The sequence below is a fragment of the Arachis duranensis genome, chromosome 3 (assembly GCF_000817695.3).
Source record: "Arachis duranensis cultivar V14167 chromosome 3, aradu.V14167.gnm2.J7QH, whole genome shotgun sequence".
Lineage (NCBI taxonomy): Eukaryota > Viridiplantae > Streptophyta > Magnoliopsida > Fabales > Fabaceae > Arachis > Arachis duranensis.
In genome coordinates, this window is record NC_029774.3 from 111,901,170 (window position 1) to 111,921,835 (window position 20,666).

Here is a 20,666-nt window from a genome sequence, read left to right on the forward strand (position 1 = left end):
GCACAAGTTATGCAGGAAACCAGAGCTTCCATTAAAAATTTAGAAGTACTAGTGGGTCAACTAAGCAAGCAAATACTTGAGAGGTCTGCAAGTACATTTCAAAGTGATACGGTGGTGAACCCAGGAGATGATTGCAAGGTTATTCAATTGAGAAGTGGTAAAGTAGCTGGCTCTGAGACCAAGGCCAATGAAGAGCTAGTTGAAAAGGAAGCTCTGGAAGAGAAGAAGGAAGAAGTAGAGCACGACCCTCCAAAGCGTGCAGACAACCCATTCCCAGACTCTCTTGACACTTATCCTACATTGCCAAAGGCTCCTGAGTACAAACCTAAGATGCCATATCCTCAGAGACTTCAAAAGGAGACCAAGGACAAGCAGTTCTCAAAGTTCTTGGAAATCTTCAAAAAGTTACAAATCAATATTCCTTTTGCTGAGGTTTTGGAACAAATGCCTCTCTATGCCAAGTTCATGAAGGAACTATTGTCAAAGAAAAAGCGTTTAAAGGGAGATGAGACAGTAGTCCTGACTAAGGAATGTAGTGCAGTCATTCAGAATAACTTGCCAAGGAAGATGCCAGATCTAGGGAGCTTTCAAATTCCATGCACCATTGTGAGCACAACCTTTGAGAAAGCCCTATGTGATCTGGGGGCAAGCATAAATCTAATGCCCTTATCTGTGATGAAGAAGCTGCAAATTCAAGAGGCACAACCCACAAAGATAGCATTGCAGATGGCAGACAAATTTATGAAGCCTGCATACGGATTAGTGGAAAATATCTTGGTTAAAGTGGGTAAATTCTTCCTCCCAGCAGACTTTGTGATTCTTGACACGGGGGAGGATGAGAATGCCTCTATACTTCTAGGAAGACTGTTCCTAGCCACTGGAAGAGCTCTGATTGATGTAGAAGTGGGTGAATTAGTGCTTAGAGTGCATAATGAGCAACTGGTCTTTCATATCTTCAAAGATATACATCTAATAGGTGAAGAAGAGAGGTGCATGTAGGCTGAGCTTATTGATCCAAACCTTCAAAAACCCCCTGATGATACACAACAGAATTTGCAGCTCAAACCTCCCTTGGAAACAATCAATAAAATTCCTCCTGACATCAAACCTAAGTTTGGTGTTGGGAATGCATCATCTACCAAGGAGTAAGTTCCCAAAAAGAAGAAAGTACCCAGAGGATGGAGAAACAAAAAGATCCTCACCGAAGGTTTCTCTCCAGGAATGAAGGTGGTGTTAACCAGCAATCCAGCATGGGTTTATACAGTAATCAGAATCCTCTCTCTGGAGCATATCGAGCTACGTTATGGAGACACAGGAAAGAAGTTCAAAGTAAGGGGTGAAGAGCTGAGCCCCTATGATCCTCCTCCTTAGAGGAGCTGACCGTCAAGCTAGTGACGATAAAGAAGCGCTTATCGGGAGGCGACCCGATAATTTCGTATCCTTAGCTATTTTTATTTTTTGTAGTAGTAGTTTTCTTATTTATTTTATTTTTATTGAGTTCTTACTAATTTTCTGATCATGCAGCTATGTTATTCCAGGAACTGGACACCAAAAAAAAAGAGCACCAGACGCGCAAGCGTCGCTGACGCGGACGCGTCAGATGGGTGTGCGTGAAAAAAAAATTGAATAGAAAGTTGCGCGGGAGTGGCGCTGGATTCATGCCTTTCGCACTAACGATCCCACGCGAACGCGTACTCCACGCGGTCGCGTCGTGTGTGATTTTCGCCACTCACGCAGGCGCGTCCCCGACGCGAATGCGTGACCTACAATTTCAACGTAAAAGAGTGATCGGGCAGAGAGTTGTGCTGGCTTGGACAGGAAGTGTGCTAAAAGCACAAGTTAGAGCACGCGGCCGCATGACTGACGGTTCGCGTCAATTGCACATATAGCCATCGACGCGGACGCGTGCATGACGCGAACGCGTCGTATGAAATTTTGGTTCCCAAGCCATGCGAACAGAAAGTCGCGCGGGCGCGCGTCTGGCTTCGCGTGAATCACACAAAACCCAGGGCACGTGGATGCGTGTCTGACGCTAACGCGTCATTAAGAACATTCGTGACCCACGCGTACGCGTGCTGCACGCGTCCGCGTCGCTTGCGCCGCCCAGTTTTCTTTCTCTCTCTCTCCCAATCCTAATTCTCCCTTATTCTTTTATACTTTTATTTTTCTCTCCTCATAATATTTGTCTCTTCTATTTTCAGTTCTTATTTGCTTGAGGACAAGCAAACCTTTAAGTTTGGTGTTGTTGGACGTTGCGCTTATTGGTACTCTGGCACAAAAGGGAGGCGAATCATCTTAATTGAGGAGAACAACCTGAAGAATAAAGCGACCGCTATGATAACTAAGGTGGTTGAGTTCCTTTCATTTTTATTCATCCCCCTCTTCTTCTACGTTATGTTCCAGTTTTCTGCTATTTTGCTTTGTTTGTTGCATGATCTTTTATTAGTTAGAATCATAGGATTAGTTTTCTTTTAATTGCTTTAATGCTGAAAAGATGTTTCATGTATCCCTCACTGAACTTGAATCTAAAAAGAAAAGAAAAAAAGAAAGTGATGTATTGCATGGAAATTGAGTTTAATTCTAAGAATAGTCTTATTTACTTAAATGTGGTGGTATTTTCTGTGATTTTTGAATGCATGATATGAACAGTGGATATTTGAATTTGAATCAAGGGATGTTGATGTATAAGGAACAGGAATTTAGAGAATTATTATGACTTCTTTGAAATAAACAAAAATTTAATCCTTGAAGCAAAAGAAACAGCAAAAGAAAAAAATCATTATATAAATAAATAAATAATAATAAAAGCAAGGTCCAAGGCTCTGAGCATCAATGACTAGGGAGGTCGGACATGATTAAAAGCTCAAAGAGTTGTTTTCCTAGTCATATGCTTGTGGTGTGATTGTGTCAAGTAATCCTTAAGACAAGACACTTAGAGTCGAGACCAAGTGCGTTTAACAGAGTATGCCAAAGGCTTTGAGCACCACTGTCTGGGAGTGATTAAAAGAAAAATCAGAACTCAAAGAGAGTTCCCCAGTTAAGTGCTTGTGGTGTTTCTGTGTCAAGTAAAGCTTGAGACAAAACATTTAAAGTCACGGCTAGGCTCAAAGGTGCAAAGCACCAAAGAAAAATAAATTAAAGTAAATTTTGCTGTGTTCAAGGATTAAACTAAAATATAAAGATCAGAGAATTCATAATATTATCCGGATTCTAATTTCGAATGACAATAACATTCTTGATTCAAAGGAGAGTGAGATGCCAAACCTATTCAGGATTGCAGTTATAAACCCCACTATAAAAAGAGACATGAGCTTAATCAAACTCTCATTCTCATGCAAATTCACATCATAAGCTTATATTAGTTTTGGTTGCTTGAGGACAAGCAACAGTTTAAGTTTGGTGTTGTGATGCGTGAGCATCTTGTCTATCTTTTCCTAGTGAATTTGCATCTAAATTGTTGAGTTTAATTTAGAATTAATTATATTTTAGCCACTATGGATGCTATTTTGAGTTTTGTGCAATTTTATTTATTTTAGGTAGCATTCGGAGGGATTTGATGAAGTTTCTGCAGAGAAAAAGAAGAAACTAAAGAGATGACCAGCGAAGACCGACGCGGACGCATGGTTCACGCGACCGCGCGGAATGGAGAAATCGCAATGACGCGATCACGTGCTTGACGCGAACGCGTGGACTGGAATCTGCACAAATGACACAAGCGTGTGGACGACGCGGACGCGTCACATGCGCGATCTGCAATTATTCAGAAAACGCTGGTTACGATTTCTGGGCTGTTTTTGACCCAGTTTTCAGCCCAGAAAACACATATTAAAAGCTGCCGAATGGACAAATCAAGTGGTCCCCACCCATCAACTGAAGATCTGTTAATTAATTCGAATTTAAACTCAAATCTTATCTTTTAGGAAAAGATATTATTTTTAATTTTTGTTTTTTATAAACCTATTAGGATTAGAAATAAATAGAAACTCTGTAGATTTAGCAGGTACCAGATGGTTACCAGAATCCTTATTTTTCTTCTCTGAACCATGAGCAACTAATCTTTTATTGTTAAGGTTAGGAGCTCTGTCTATTTGTAATGGATTAATTCGTTTGATCTTTCTAATTTATTCATGTTTTGATTTATATTTCAATAATTGTTTTCGCTCTTAATTTAATGAATATTGGGTGGAACGGAAGTATGACCCATATTCTAATTGAGTTCTTGTAAAACTTGAAAAAGCTCTTTACTTGAACAACAGCTTGGAAACATATTATACTGAATTTTTAATTGTTTGTATTTGATGGGATACGTGACATATAATCCCTTTATTTGTGGATAATTAGGATTCTTTTGGCATATAAACTAGAAATTGATCATAACCCTCTAATCAGAATTAATTGACCAAGGAATTGGCAATTAATGAATTTTAGAGGAGACTAGGAAGGTCTAAGGAATTAGGGTCTAGTCACATATAGTTTGCCATGAAATTATATCTTGCATGATTAAATTAGTTAGTAATAAAAGTTAATCTGAAAAATAGATAACTCTGAAACCTTAACTGTTTTCTCCATATTTTATTCCCAATTTATTTATTTGCCTGTCTTTGATATTCTAAATTTACACTTAAACCTTTTGAACATCTCAAAACCAATTTTTGCTTGCCTAACTAAGCCAGTCAATCAATCATTGTTGCTTGATCCATCAATCCTCGTGGGATCGACCCTTACTCACGTAAGGTATTACTTGGTACGACCCGGTGCACTTGCCGGTTAGTAAGTGTGGGTTATAAATACCGCATCATATACCATTCTTGGACCTTAAAAAATTAGCATCGCATCCTTATGTAAGTTTTCATTTCTAAAACTTCTTATTACCATTCTTTACTTATGTGCCAAATAAATTAAACACTGATCAATCTGGACATACTTCAGATTTTTGCGCCTATTTGCCATTCACAACATTGGTAGTTATGGGTGGCTGATACAAGGAAAAAAAATCTTTTGTACTGGACCCATTTCACACGACTTGTCCAGCCGGTGAAAGAAAGAACATAAATTTATTGGCTGTAAGTTGATTCTGTGTTCTGTATTTGAATATTTGGGTGTATTTCTGTTCAATATAAGGTGTAGATTTGTGCTCATCTATTTATATTCCTTTATTAAATTTATTCATATATTACTAATTTGTTTTGTGTTTTACATGTAATTTCAAGAACGAGAGTATATGGTGGTGGGGCACCTTTGAAGAAAGACGATAAAACAATTCGTTCACCATACATTAACATCTCAGGCCAAAAGACAAGGTATAAATCTTTTAATCTGAAAATTAAAATTTTCTAGATGTAATTTGCTAATTTATTTCTTGTTTTTCAGCTATGACTGTGTTATATATGTAATGAAGTGGCTTGAGATAATTCAACCCGAAAACATTAAAAAGGGGAAGTATGAGTGGGACAACTGGACCCAGGTAATTATGTTTAAAAACTAAATAACTCTATATTACCTTACTAAGTTAACATAGTTGATTAAAACGAAAATTCTTTTAAACTTCAGGACGAGGTGGGCCACTATAGAGTAGAATATGCTTGCCGGATTCTATTCTATGAAATGAATCAAGACAAAGCTGAAGCCATTAGGAGAAGTGATGCAATAAGACTGTCCAGGCCATCCTCATTGTTATTGAGTCAATTTTGTCAGATAGATTCTAATGATATTGACACTGATTAATGTAACTGTTATATACTCTTGTAAGAAATTGAACACATGCTGTAAATATATTTGATCCAATTATAAGTAAATTTTTTTCCATAATTAAACTCTTTCTGGTGTATTCAAAATGTCTGATTTACAGGTACTATAATATGAAGGAAAACATCAAACCAAATATACATCCATAACCTGGCATTTTACACCCAAAGAATGTTGATTATACACCCAAACACTATCCCCCTTAATTATTTATCCCTAAAACCTTAAACCTTAAACCCAAAAAACCTAAACCCTAAACCCTAAACCCTAAACCCTAAAACCCTAAACCCTAAACCCCTAACCCTAAACTCCTAAACCCTAAACCCTAAAATGCTAAAACCCTAAACCCTAAAATGCTAAAACCCTAAACCCTAAACCCTAAACCATAAAACCATAAACCTTAAACCCTAAAACCCTAAAATGCTAAACTATAAACCATAATCCCTAAATCCTAAACCATAAACCCTAAACCCTAAAACATAAACCCTAAACCCTAAACACTAAACTCTAAAAACCTAAACCCTAAACCACCCAACCTACTATACCCAAATCATTGATTTTTACACCCATAAGATCTCATTTTACACCCAAAAAAAGTTAAATATACACCAGACTTCTATCCCGTGATGCTTTATTCCTAAACCCCTAAAATCCTAAAACCATAAAACCCTAAACCCTAAAACCCTAAAACCCTAAACCCTAAACCCTAAACCCTAAACCACCCAAATTATTGATTTTTACACCCATAAGATCTCATCTTACACCCAAGGAAAGTTAAATATACACCAGACTTCTATCCCCTAATGCTTTATCCCTAAACACCTAAAATCCTAAATCCTAAACCCTAAACCCTAAGCCCCTAAGCCTTTAAACCCATCAACCCTTAAACCCTAAACTCTAAATCCTAAACACTATACCATAATAAAAAAAAACAATAATTTATAACATAAACAACAGATTCTGAAATACATATATGTATGTAAAATGTCAAACACAAGAAAGTTCACAAATACACCCAAGAAAAACTATGATTTACACCCATATTCTGTAACTATACACCCAAAAAACTATCCACTGTTGCTGGTTCCCTGAACTGATAATTCATAACACGTCCTTGATATTGGCTGAAATTTGGATGCACCACTGATGCAGCATGAAAGAGGTTTAACTGGATATAATAAACTCAAATATTAGCAAAACATATTAACAAGGAAATTAAAATTAATCTCCACCAGTTTAAAGAACATCACTTTTACCTCATTTAGATCTTTTATTTTCTTCTTCTTTGAGGCATTTGCAATCTGTTTGTCCAACTTTGAACCTAACCTATTTTTTGGACGTCCCCTTGTTCGAATCCTTGGAGGGCTTTGAAGCTCGTTAACGGATTCCAAGTTGGCGTCTTCGTGAGATAACGAACATGTCCCTTTCTTTTTGGGTTTCAATTCTTCCATCTCAACCATGACCTTATCGTACGCACGGTGTAGAATAGCAGTCAATTCCTCCGATTCTGATGCAAATTTGCAAATATTTTGCGAACGAAAAACCAATTTGTCAAACCTCTTGCTTCTTGGCTCCAACAATGGCTCATCGTGGCTGCTCTTGATGTGTGTGTGTCGCCTCTTTACCTTCTTGCTCCATCGGTCCAATATATATCTCGATGACACTTGGCTTACTTGTTCAAAGCTTAACACACTTAGTGCGTGATGGCACAATATCCCTCTTGACTCAAATAATAAGCATTGACATTTTACCTCAGTTGCTACTGAGTCGTAAGTAACCACAAACTTGTTGAATATTGAGCTGGAAACTTGTTCTCTAACTTCGTATACTGAATAGCCTAGAGCGGAATTCGTTAATCCAGTGATGCAATTCGCCTTTCTTCTAAATTGTGCTTGGACTTCCCTAAACTTTTGATGAGTGTACACATCTTGAAACTGAGCTTCAATGGAGGATTTGGTTGCACACGGTATGACCGTATGAAAATCTGCAGCATCTGATTCTCTCTCTGCTTGCTCCCTGCTTCCGAGACAATTATCGTATTGTTTGACAAATTGAATAAGCGAGCTGTTCCGAGTAATAAAATTGTTAAAAAATGAATGCATGCTCTTGCTCCTTTGTGTGCTTTTCATCCCTGCCCAGAAGTGGTGATCCAGATAGATTGGAACCCATATATGACGGTCTTCATAAAGATTTGCATAATATACCCAAAAACAGAATATAAATACACCCGACAAAAACAGGCAATTTATACCTCTACTGTAGATTTTAAACAACATTACCTGATAGCCACTTGTTGTCCACAAGACCAAAATTCAGTAGAAAATCATTTCAATTCCTATCAAATGAGTCTTTACTATGAGAGTTCCAAACAACTTGGCTCAATTCTTGTACAATTTCAGCATGTCCCTTGTACCCATTTAATTTGCTTGGAATCTTCTTCGTGATGTGCCAAATACACCAACGGTGAATTGTTGTTGGCATACAAGCCTCTATAGCCCTTTTCATTGACGCGCATTGATCGGTGAGAAACCTTTTCGGAGCAGTTTCCCCCATGCAATGAAGCCAACATTGAAATAACCATTTGAACGACTCAATTTCTTCGTTTTTCATCAAAACGCATCCGAGAAGTATTGACTGACCATGGTGATTCACCCCAACAAAAGAACCACAAACCAGATTATACCTGAAATAAATTACGACATTGCAGAATGAAAATCATTACGTACACGCATATAATGAATTTATACACCCAAGTAACATCCAATATACACCTCTGCAGCAGATTCATAGAACAAAATTAATGTAGCAGCATAAATAATAACAGCATATTACCCGTTTGTATTGGAGGTAGTGTCAAATGAAATAACATCTCCGAAATACTCAAATGCAACTCTGCTCCTTGCATCGGCCCAAAAAGCAAGCTTAATCGATTGATCGTCCTCGAGTTCGAGCTCAAAAAAGAAATTCTGATTCTTCTCTTTCATTCTCAATAAATATTTTCTGAATTCATTTGCATCTTCTTGTTCTGAAACATTCCGCACTTCTCTTGTGATGTAATTTCTCACATCCTTTTCAATAAAATTTAACTCGCGGTGACCCACAGCTGCGGCAACGAATGATTGGAATGTTTTGCTTGGTCTGATATCGGTCTCCTCGTTATTCTCTATTGTATGACGAACGGACATGCTTAGTTCCCTGTGCTGTTTGAGCATCTTTGCTTGAGTTGGACAGCAGGGGTGTGAATGATGCAGCACGACCTTCGAAATGATCCAAGAACCAACATCCTTTAATGTATGTGTATAAATTCTTGCAGGACAATTAACACTAGCTGTGGGATTTGTCTTCTCGGTCGGAGATATTTTAAATTTCCATTTTCCCTCTCTGCTACATGTGATCAATTGATTCTTAATTTCGTTTCCCTTTTTATTTGTGCTCTGAACTCTTGTAGAAAAACCTACAGCCTTGACATAGTCCTTGTAAAATTTTGCAGTATCTTCAAGGTTTTTAAAAGTCATTCCAACCCTGGGAATAAGCTGCTCATCAACAACAGAGAGTGGTTGCAAAATACATGTTAAAAATAAGAAAATACTATAGAATTTCTGCACCTCATAAAAAAAATAACAATCAAAGTAACATACACCCAAGGACTCCTGATATACACCCGAACGACAACAAGTTAATTAAAAATAATAAGAAAAACCATAAACTGTGAATACACCCAAACTTTCCTAAAATACACCTAAACCTCCCTAAAAATACACCCAAAAAGTTCTGATCTACACCTGAGCATCTGCTATAAATTGCAGATAATTAATCAAAACTAATACATTAGATTCAATCCACAGATTATGTTCACGCATTAATTTCAGTCTATGTTCACGAATTATTCAGCTAGACAATCATAATTAGCTGAAACTAAATCAAACCTCAGGAACTTCGTTCGATTCAAATTCAAAATCCACTTCGCCGTGATTGAGCTGACAATCTGAGATTGAATCCACTTCGACGTGATTGAGCTGACAATCTGAGGTTGAATCATCTATTATCTTCAAAAGGACTTCAAAATTTGATTTCAGAAACCAGAAATTCGAAATAAAACGAAACTAGTGTTACAGTTCGCAAAACTTAGGTGAATGACGAAAAATAAAGTGATAAATGCAGAAGAAAGAAGGATCCAAAAGACCAAGGGAGAACACGAGAAGGAGAACAAAGAAACTTGGCAAGAGTTTCGAAGAAGATAACGAAATCTTTTAAAGATTGGAAGAGAGATATTCGCGCGTTAATTGATTTTGATTGAAACTAAATTCTGTTATATAGCGCGTGACTTGTACGTAACAATTAAAGCGCGTTTAGGGTATTAGTAAGGTTCAACACTTGTAACACTTGTAAATGCTAAATGCTTGTATGCTAAAATTAATCCATAAAAATATACTATTTCTCAGTAATTACAAAATTATCATTAATTTGTTTGAAGATATTATCTTTTTGTTGGGGTTTTAAGATATATAAAGATCAAATATTTCTTCTGCATTATTAATTTACTAAAAATTTTCTTACCACAATTTATGGCTACTTTAAGATCATATTTTATTAACAAGAGAGATTTATGCCCACGATAAATAACTTTATTTCTGCACTTACAATTTTTAATTTTACATCAACTGGGGGAGAGAAATTGTCAAATGGGCAACAAAAATATATTTATAACAATAAATTTCTTTTTACTTTTTCTCCTTTCCTTGTGTATTCATCTAGGATTTCAAAATCGATAGAATGGTAGGTAACTGATCAAGAGCTGACTGTTTCGGGGCAAGAAACTTCAGGCACCTCCTCCTCTAGGGCTTTTGCTCGCATAGCATTCATTATTTTGTACCTGCTTTGTTCCTGAGCTTTCCTCCGATTAGCTTCAAGCACAATTAGTAGAGCAGTAATGTCAGCAGGGCTCACTCCACCAACTCTGCTTGCCTGACCAATGGTTTGCGGCCTAACCTGAAATCATTGAAAGAACTTATTGAGACCATGGGAGAAAAATGATAACTTATACATAATGTCAAACTCTCAATGTAGGATGAATATCAGACTATCTTTGATAGCAAATTAACTAGTACTGTATGGATTGTTTGTTTCCGGTTTCCGGATAATCCCATGAATATCTGGTTTAATTATGAAAAATTTGTGGATTGCACTTGTGGATTCAAAGATGCATTTCAGTCTGCTCTGTTCTATCCAAACTGCTATATTGTCCAAATATATGTGCCACAAACCTTGGAAAGCTTTTCACGTGCTTCAATAGATAACGTTGTAATCATATGGTAATCCAAGTCTTCGGGAAGTTGTCTATGTTGTTGAGTAACCATCTGCAGGTAAATCCACACAACATGAGATTGACATTATGTACAAGCATCAAATGATTCCCGTAGTGAAGGACCATAAGCAAAGAAGCCCTGACTTTTCTTATTGATATGGATAAAACACAGACCTGTTGAAGCTGGCTTTGCTGACGCAAGATGAAACCTTCGTACTTAATATCGATCTCAACACATTCTTTCTCTATTCTAGATAACTCTATGTTACCACAGCCATGCTCATCAAGAATTCCATATTGTATGTGTGGTTTCTTAAGAAGACTTTCCAATGTTGAAGAGTCCCTCACTGGCTGACCGGAGACTCGAGAAACTTCAGCAGCCAAGTCTCCCCCTGATGACATGATGATTGTAAGGGACTGCCATTAGAATTGATAATAAAAGAAGAGCTAAAATTTGTACTAACATTAGAATTGATTATTTATATGAAAATATCACCGGGTTTTTTTTGCCAAGGGAAGAGATTCGGCCAATCCCATATATAGAAAGGGCTTTCCAGAGAGTGAATTTCCATGAAACAGAGTGCAGAAACAAACCTGAAATTCTGACACTTCTCAATCGCTTCTTTTCCTCAGAAATTCGAGCCTGTTTCTCCTGATACAGTTTCCACCGTCTATCATCTATCAACCCAATTTCATGAGCCAAGGGGGTGAGACGGCTATCAGCATTATCAGATCTCAAGAGTAACCGATGCTCTGAGCGGCTAACATGAAATAAATAAGGTGTAATTGTCAAAAAAAAAAGGGGATAAAATGTAATTGTTAAAAAATGAGAGACTGAATGAAACAGCATGCTTGTGTACATGAGCTGAAATGTTTAATGTACCTTGTTAACATGCGATAAGGTTCTCGCAGATCCTTGGTAACTAGGTCATCAATTAATGTTCCTATATAGCTGCTCTCTCTTTCAAGGACAATGAGTTGCTTACCATCTGCATATCTAGCCGCATTGATGCCAGAAATTATGCCCTAAAGTGAGAAGATGGTAAATTGTTAGCATAAAAAACCTAAATAGCCAAGAAGATTTTAACGAAATCCTCTTGCCTAATTTGCAATAAGCACAAAGACAAAACATTAGATATATATGCACAGATAAACTTTAAGGGAATACCTGTGCTGCAGCTTCCTCATAGCCAGTAGTTCCATTTATCTGACCAGAGAAGAATAATCCTTGTATTTTCTTTGTCATAAGAGACCTAGCACATTGATGAGCAGGTAAATAATCATACTCTACAGCATATGCAGGCCTCAACATTGAACAGTTCTCAAGTCCAGGCAAAGTTCTGAGCAAAGGTAGTTGTAATCTCTCTGGCAAACCTGTTGAGAACCCCTAAAAGATTTATTATAAAAGAGAACAGAAAGGTTAATTGCATGAATATCAACATTGTAAGTAAGTTTTACGGTTTAGTTGACTACTACAAGTTCACAATTTAGAAAGCCCAACTCATGAAAAAAGCTAAAAGCTTTAAACATAACGATCATGTAGACATTATGCTCAAAAAGAGCAAATTAAAAATCACAAACCAACATCAGCAACAAAGCCTTATCCAAGATTCCAAAGACAAACAGTGCACTAAATATCCCTGCTATAAATAGAAATGCCAGCAAAATAAAAGGATATAAACCAAGATCATCTCCCTCACCAAAAAACTTCCCTAACCAGAAAAAAGCAACAAAAGACCATATACTAAATCACATAATTGTAATTTCCAACTCATCCAACTTCAGACATTATCCTTTGTTAAAAGAAAAAGTTCTTCCATCAATCTGCAACTCAAATCCATAACACATCCTTGTTTTATTAGACAAGACAATAGAATCCCATATTCATCCTTTTTCATATGTTGGTTTTATACAGTTGGTAAGGCTTCAAAACATGTAATAGTCGTATTTATTATAAACAAGGATACCAGAAAATTCAGATCACGCCCACACATTAGAGGGATGCTTCCACCAGTCCAGAATACTACAACACAAAAGCATCACTATCCCCTACAGTGGTAAACCAGGTAAATACATTTGTTATAATTACTTTTGCAACTTATTTTTGTTCCATTGCCAAAACTACATCAGTTTAATATTTAATTCATTAATCTTTGCCACACACTATTTTACTCAAATATCTTTCAGAATACAAATAAGAAAATAAATATCCATCTTACCTGCACATAGAGCTCAGGCACACTGCGACCCTCTGGTTCAAGAAATATTTGATGAGACTCTTTATCTTGGAACCTTACAATCTAGAGGTGAACGATATATTAAATCAGAATATAATATGGAACGCATATTTAAACATCGCTAACTCTGTAAATATAATACTGGTTAAGGAAAACAAGTTAATAACTGTTTTTTAGCAACTAGTATTGTTGAAACATACCTTATCTTCAATGGAAGGACAATATCTTGGTCCTTTAGCTTCAACCCATCCTCCATAAGTTGGTGTTTCATGTAAGTTATCTCTTATTATCTGGTGAGTTCTACCTGTAGTACGGGTTAGATAGCAGCACATCTGTTCTCTTTCAATATGGACATCAGGATCAAAACTAAACCAGCTGACCTGCCAATTATGAACATAAACTGAGGTTTTCTTTTTCTTTTTAATTGCAGAGGAAACACTTGATTTGACCCAAAACTTCAATCTAACGAACATAAATATAGGATTAAATGGATAAACCTCTTTGTCTCCATGCTGAGGCTCTAAACCTGAGAAATCTACAGTACGAATGTCCACTCGGGCAGGGGTTCCGGTTTTCAGCCGATCAGTTTCAAAACCAAGACGCTGTAAGTTCTCAGTTAATCCATGAGAAGCAGACTCGCCAGCTCTTCCTGCAGGCATGGAAGTTCTACCAACCCAGATTTTGCCACTCATAAAAGTTCCTGTTGTGAGAACAACAGATGGAGCATAGAATTTCATCCCAAAAAATGTACAAACACCTTCCACATTATCATTTTTCCCAAGTAATATATCTGTGACCATAGCCTCTCTGATTGAAAGGTTTGGTGTGCTGCAAAAGATACAGTAAAGACAAATCAGCTAGGAAGTAACTTAAAAATAGCATTTGCATAGAGCATGTAAAAGAAAACACAACTGGCTACTGGAGTTGGAAAGCATCACCATGTAGAACCCTTACATGTCTTGTCCTTATTATTGTTGTTATCTTCATACTTGATTATAAAAATTATAAAAACAGACAATTGATAGAGCTAGAGAAATGTTGCTACTAATAATTATAATTTTCAAATGATATGTAACCGGCTATGCATAGATTTATTTTTAAAGCATTATAACTAAGATAATTATATTTTTTGAAAAAGGAAAATCCAAAGGAAAATCCAACGTTAGAACTTTACTTAAAATTTTTAACCCTTTGAAACTTTGGTTCATGCTCTACCACTGATTGACTGTCATTAAACACAGGCAAAAGCTGTGTAGAAAAATGGATACAGGAAATGACACACTACACAGAAAATAAAATATATGGATGTGAACTTACCTTTCTACTACACTTTTCATTTGCATGGCATATTCCCTTTTATCAGTTTGAGCACGTAATGCACGAACTGCAGGTCCTCTGGATACATTAAGCACCCGCTTCTGCAAGTAACATCTGAACACAAGCAAATACGTGTATGAGCGAAGAAAACCCCAACTCTTCAAACTAGAATATATGCAAATGAAATTTACTATAAAACCATCACTGAGAGATAAAAGATAGCAGAGTTACTCATAAAGCAAAAGTAAATATCTTATATACTAATACATAAAAAACAGAAAAAGGAAGCATCAACTAGAAGTGAAAGAAATAAACTATATCTACTAACTTCTAATCTTATATATAGTGATCACTGAAGAAAGAAGTAAAATCTTGTGAATTTTCAGCAGATTATTAGAATGACACAAGGATCTACAAGTAAAGCACAAAGATAATACAAGATTCAAACTGAGTAATGCTCTCCTTATGGACCCAAACTACTCCACCCTATTTAAAGCAATGAAGATGTCAACACTCTTACCTCTAAGCTCATATAACTTCAAAATCAGATAGGTAAGAGAATTTTGCAACTTCCCAGCAGACTCGGCAACTTATAATTGCCACTTTTTCATTATCTTTATTATGTCCTATCATCCTTTCATTATGACCTACAATGGTGGAATGCAGAACTTTAACAATCTTATTAAAAGATCAGGATTTTGGATTTGGAAAATTGGGTTCTTATCATATCATATGCTAAATAAGTAAATATTATAGCAATACAGTTGGGAAATCTTTACCTAATCTTTGTCCAGTATAAATAATAATACTTAATGGACCAACCCTCACTGAAATAACCAAAAGAAAAATGGCAGCTAATGTCTAAAGGAATCCCAGAAAGGAAATGAGGCAAGTAAAGCCAGTTACCATCTAATGATCATGACAATCTACATTCACAAAATCGAGGGAATTAAAGTATGGTAAAGAACTAGAAATGAACTTTTACAAGTCTCACACTTTACCTGTCAGCAATCTTCCCTATTTCACCACTTAGCGCATCCACTTCGTGAACCAATTGAGACTTCGCAGGTCCACCAACAGCTGGATTGCAAGGCTGCACCAAACTCAGCTCAGTTAGCAACTCGTCAAATCTTGGCATAGAGACAGAAGCACACATCATACACCATGCGCTTAACCAAATACACACAATACGCATAAGGTACAGCAAGTCAAAAGGCGAAGTTGTACCAGTTGAATTAAGTACATTGCAACATGAATATGTTAACAATTATAACATGGATTGCAGATTAATTAATGATTGAAGCTAAGACAATACTAATAGTGGAAAGTAAACCTGCCAGGCAATACGGTCAATGTTGAGAGTAAGAAGAAGAGTTCTTGCACCCAAACGCGCAGAGGCAAGTGCGGCTTCACAACCTGCGTGCCCTCCTCCAACCACAATCACATCATATTTTTCATCAGCTGTTCCAATTCCATCGTAATTCACCTCTGCAAAATTCCTCAAACAACCAAACACACCGAATTTTCAATAACATTGATACCAAAGAAGCACCAAATTTGGGGGAAAAGAAGAAGAAACAGTGGTATGTACCTCCGGAAGTGGAAGCAGCTGCGACAGTTGAGAAGCGCCGGAAGAAAGCGGGGGCGGAGGAGGAGTTCGGGCGGCGTAATTTGTGGTGGAACGTGACGTGGTGAGGGTTCAGAAGAGTGTCAGAAGAAGGGGACGTAAAGAATAGTTTTTTGGAGAAGCTTTGGCCAAAACGACAGAGATGGAGGGTGAACAGCGTCGTCGTCGCCATTACAGATAGTATGGTTATGGCATTGCCTTCCCGATTATAGTTTCTTCAAAACGGTTTTGGTAACTTTGGTCGTTGTGCTGCTTCAATGCCGTTTCATCGTTATCTGGTGCTGCTGCAGCTGCAGCTGCCTCATCGAACCTCATCCCATTCTAGCGAAGCCGATCAACATTGTGGGACAAGCCCAAACTTCTTATTGGGCTTCCAACAAAATATTTTGTAAAAATATGAAACAAGTAGTTGCTAGGTTAGTGTGTGAGTGTGTATGTATGAACAAAAAAGACAAAAAACACTGAAGCACTTTCCATGATTAAAAAAGAAAATCCAGGTAATCAAGTTAGATTGGTCTAATTGTTAGCTCACTAATCCGCTTAAGCAAGTATCGGGAGTTCGAATCAACCGTTACAAGGGGTGGCTATGTCTGTGGAGGACACTCCCGTTCTCACGAACCACAAGGTGAGCTTGGAGAGGACCCATGAGGATAGCTAAGAATGTAAGGAAAGCAGGGGAGGGGTAAGGCTTCTCAGAAAATGTATCTGTTAGAAAGGTAAGAAAGAACAATAGAGAAAAGTTTTGAGTGTATTCAAGTTGTTAGAATGGTACAATATAGAGGAGTATTTATATGTGTTAAGAGAATCAAAATAATAAATATGTCCTATAATAAATATTTAGATATATTAAATAATTCTAATAAATGTTAATTGATCCTAATATATTCTAATAATATCCATCAAAGCTGGAGAGGAAGATTAAATGGTGGAAGAAGAAGGAGAAGCTGTGAATGAAAGAGTAACCAGAAGAACTTTTAGTGAAAAGATAGAGGAGGATGGAAGAGCAACAACAAGAGATAAATGAGGCTGCCATGAAGAACCTTAGACATCCATGGTGAGACACGTTTTAATTGTTAAGCTGATGGGAAGGAATATTTTTCTACCAATTCTAACTAGAAGGCTAGAGAGCACGTGGGGGAAACAAGAAAGCATTTCATGGTCAAGTTCTACTCCCAAAAAGACCTTGATTATGTTCTGGCAGAGGGGCCATGAAAGATTTTTTACCATTATCTCTCAATCCGGTTCTAAAAGCCAAAATTCAACCCCATGGAGGCAACTATAGATATGGTGGCGGCTTGGGTAAGCTTCCCCAGATTAGCAATTGAGTACTATGAGAAGGAGATGTTAGAAAGGATTGGAATGTTGTAGGAAGAACGCTCAAGGTGGACTCTAATACAGTTGATAAATGCAAAAAAAAGTTTGCATGGTTGTGTAGAGCTAGATCTTATAGAACCTCTTATTTCTAAATACTCTATCAATGGAGTAAAATACCTAGTGGAGTATGAAAGGTTATATGACATCTGTTTTGAGAGTGGCAAGTTGGCCATGAGAAGGATAAGTTCCCAACAAAGACAATGGTAGAAAAGGAGAAAGGGGGTAAAGCAGCGGTAGGGGGCTCGGACAGTCAAGGGAGAGGATGAGAAGATGAACAGTAAAGACGAAGTGCGCAAAAGGACAAAGAGGCCATTAATGGAAATAAGGAGGGTAAATCAGGAAAAGAAAATTCACAAGATCACTTTAGATTGTGGATGGTGATACAACGACGGCCATGTGACAAGAGAACAAAAGGAGGTGATGCGGCAGGGAGTAATGGGATGAACGGCATGAATGAAAAGAGTTGGAAAAAGAATACAGAGAACGTGGATGATACGAGGTTTGCAGTTTTATCTGTAGAGGACGTAAATGCTAATGAATCCAATCATAAGGATGCAGAGGTTGCCCGCCAAAGAAAAATCAAAAGGATCAAGAAAGAAAACCCCAAGAAAATCCTACTAAGCATACTAATGCGACCCCACCTAGCAACTTTCCAGGCCATAACAATCACAGCCTAATCATCGAAAAACCCACAAGTGAGACCAATAAGCCCAATAAGTTTGGAAAATCCATCAGCTTCTATCCAGAATACTCTTAAGACCCATAATGAACCTAATAATGACCAATTCAGAACACAACACAACACGTGACCCTTACACCATCCCAACAAAATGATCCACAAAGTCCAAAATCTAGAAATCCAAAACCTTTAACAAATAATAATATCATAAACAGCTTCCACCACACCCCAGGTATGAGCCATGTTCCTCAACCAAACTCTCCACAAAGCACGGAAAAAGATATAGTAGTGCCTAAAACTGCCCTTATGGAAGAAGACCAAGCCGTTGCTAGGGTTGCACACAGATCAGATCGGATGTGAGCGAAATCTCGATCCGATCCACACTAATCCCATAAGATCAGATCAGATACAATATCCAAATTTTTTAGGCTTGGATCCGATCCAATCTGCTCCACACATTTGCGGATAGGATAGGATCGGATATCGGATATACCCACTCAAAAAATTTTCTTAAAAATTAAAAATCCAAAACAAAAGTCAAAATAATTTCACTACAACATGAACCATAAGGCTAACAATTTCTAATTAAACCAGAATCAGACCATAATAGAATTTAAATCACAAAAAATAACTAGAAGCAGATCTAGAACTACAGAAGTGAAGCAGAAGTAGAATTGCAAAAAGTGAAGTAGATCCGCACTGGAACAGTGATCAGAAGTAGAATAGCGACCAAACAGAGACAGAAGCATAACAACGGTGATGATTAAGTGATTAACAGCACTAACAAACAGATGAGGAGAAGTGAGTGGCGACCGAACAAAGAGGCAAGGCGGCAAGGAAGAAAAGAGGAACGACAAGAACAAAGATGACGACACGATGAAGGAGACGAGGAAGTAGACGTGGTCTAAGGAGAGAATGGAGGGGACGCGACGATGGAGGAGACGCCGGTGACTGAAGTGAACGACATTGATTGATGAGGTCGGTAGTGAGCTTTGAGAGAAGTAGAGAGACGAGTATGGGATGTGAAAGAGGAGAGAGCAGTGCCATTTAAGGGGGGTAAGGGCTTCTGGGTTAGGTTTTTTGAAATATGAAACTATGCTATTATATGGATCTGTGAATCTGCAGATATCAATGCAATATCCGCTACCGAATCCTATTAGTGTGCGGATTAGATCTGACCCGATCCAATGACTCTGCGGATCGGATAATATCCGTAAAATGCGGATCAAATGTGGATAAATACCACAGATATTATCCAATCCATGTGCAGCCCTAGCCGTTGCGATGGATCCAGAACCGTCGGATCCACATTCTATAGACTCAGAGATCATGCTAGAAGTAGCATTAATATTTGAGGAAGAAGTGCGAAGGAAGACAATGGAGATAGAAAAGGCGATAGCCGAAGGAAGAGGTAAGGAAGATTATGGGGTAGGTTTGGACAAAAACCCTATAACTACGAAAGGAATGGAGAAAACATCTTTAGAGGGAGATAAGGTGGTAATGGAGTGGTAATTCTGGGTCTATTTCGTCTAATGCTAACCTTATGATAGTATTTTCTTGGAATTGTAAGGGACCAATGAGTCAAGCTTTCACTCGCTCTTTGAAGGAATTTTGCAAAGTTTATAAGCCTGATTTTGTTATTCTTTAAGAAACTAGGTGTAATGGTGAACATGCATTGAATGTCATTAGGAGACTTGGTTTTTACTTTTTTCACATAGGGAATGTCATTGGTTTTAATGGGACACATGGATTCTTTAGAAGGATCCTAATTTAACTATGAGAATTATTCAATTGAAAACCCAGTTTGTCCAGTTAGAGGTTTGGAGCAATAATCAGGGTAACTGGTTACTAACTGCAATGTATGCAAGCCCTAGGAAAGACTTCGAAGAAGTTTTAGGAATGAGATGATTGAGGTCGTGACGATTGTGAACAAAGAATGGCTTGTGGTAGGAGATTTTAACAATATTTCTTGTATGTCTAAAAAGAAAAGAGGAGGGGTGATAGATTCTAGAGCTTGTATAAAGTTCAAATAGTGGATAAATGCATGTAGACTAGCAGACCTTGGGTATGTAGGAAGTAAGTTTACTTGGAGAGACCCTTAGTGGCAGGGGCTAGATAGAGTGTTTAAACACCTAGATAGAACACTAGCTAATATGATGTGGATGACTAGATATGAAGAGGCTAGAGTTGATGTCCTTATGAGAACTGATTCGAACCATCACCCTTTACTGATCACCTTTGAACCTCATTTTATATAGAGAAGAGACATATCTTTCTATTTTGAAGTAATGTGGAACCTCTACCCAGAGTTTAAAGAGTGTATAGAGAGTAACTGGAAGAAAGACGAACCTTTGAATATAGATCTGAGAAATCTAACCAAGG

General features: G+C 37.4%; 1 protein-coding gene across 1 annotated transcript; it reads right to left on the bottom strand.

The window, feature by feature from the left end:
• Nucleotides 1-10,348: 10,348 nt before the first annotated feature.
• LOC107480212 (uncharacterized) lies at nt 10,349-16,576 on the bottom strand. Its single transcript, XM_016100360.3, has 13 exons — nt 16,196-16,576; nt 15,938-16,092; nt 15,606-15,697; nt 14,605-14,718; nt 13,785-14,115; nt 13,488-13,667; nt 13,270-13,350; nt 12,219-12,437; nt 11,934-12,076; nt 11,645-11,811; nt 11,225-11,442; nt 11,010-11,102; nt 10,349-10,734 (listed from the first exon to the last, which is right to left on the bottom strand). The coding sequence occupies exons 1-13, from the start codon at nt 16,401-16,403 to the stop codon at nt 10,534-10,536; spliced, it is 2,202 nt and encodes a 733-aa protein (XP_015955846.1). The 5' UTR covers nt 16,404-16,576; the 3' UTR covers nt 10,349-10,533.
• Nucleotides 16,577-20,666: the final 4,090 nt, after the last annotated feature.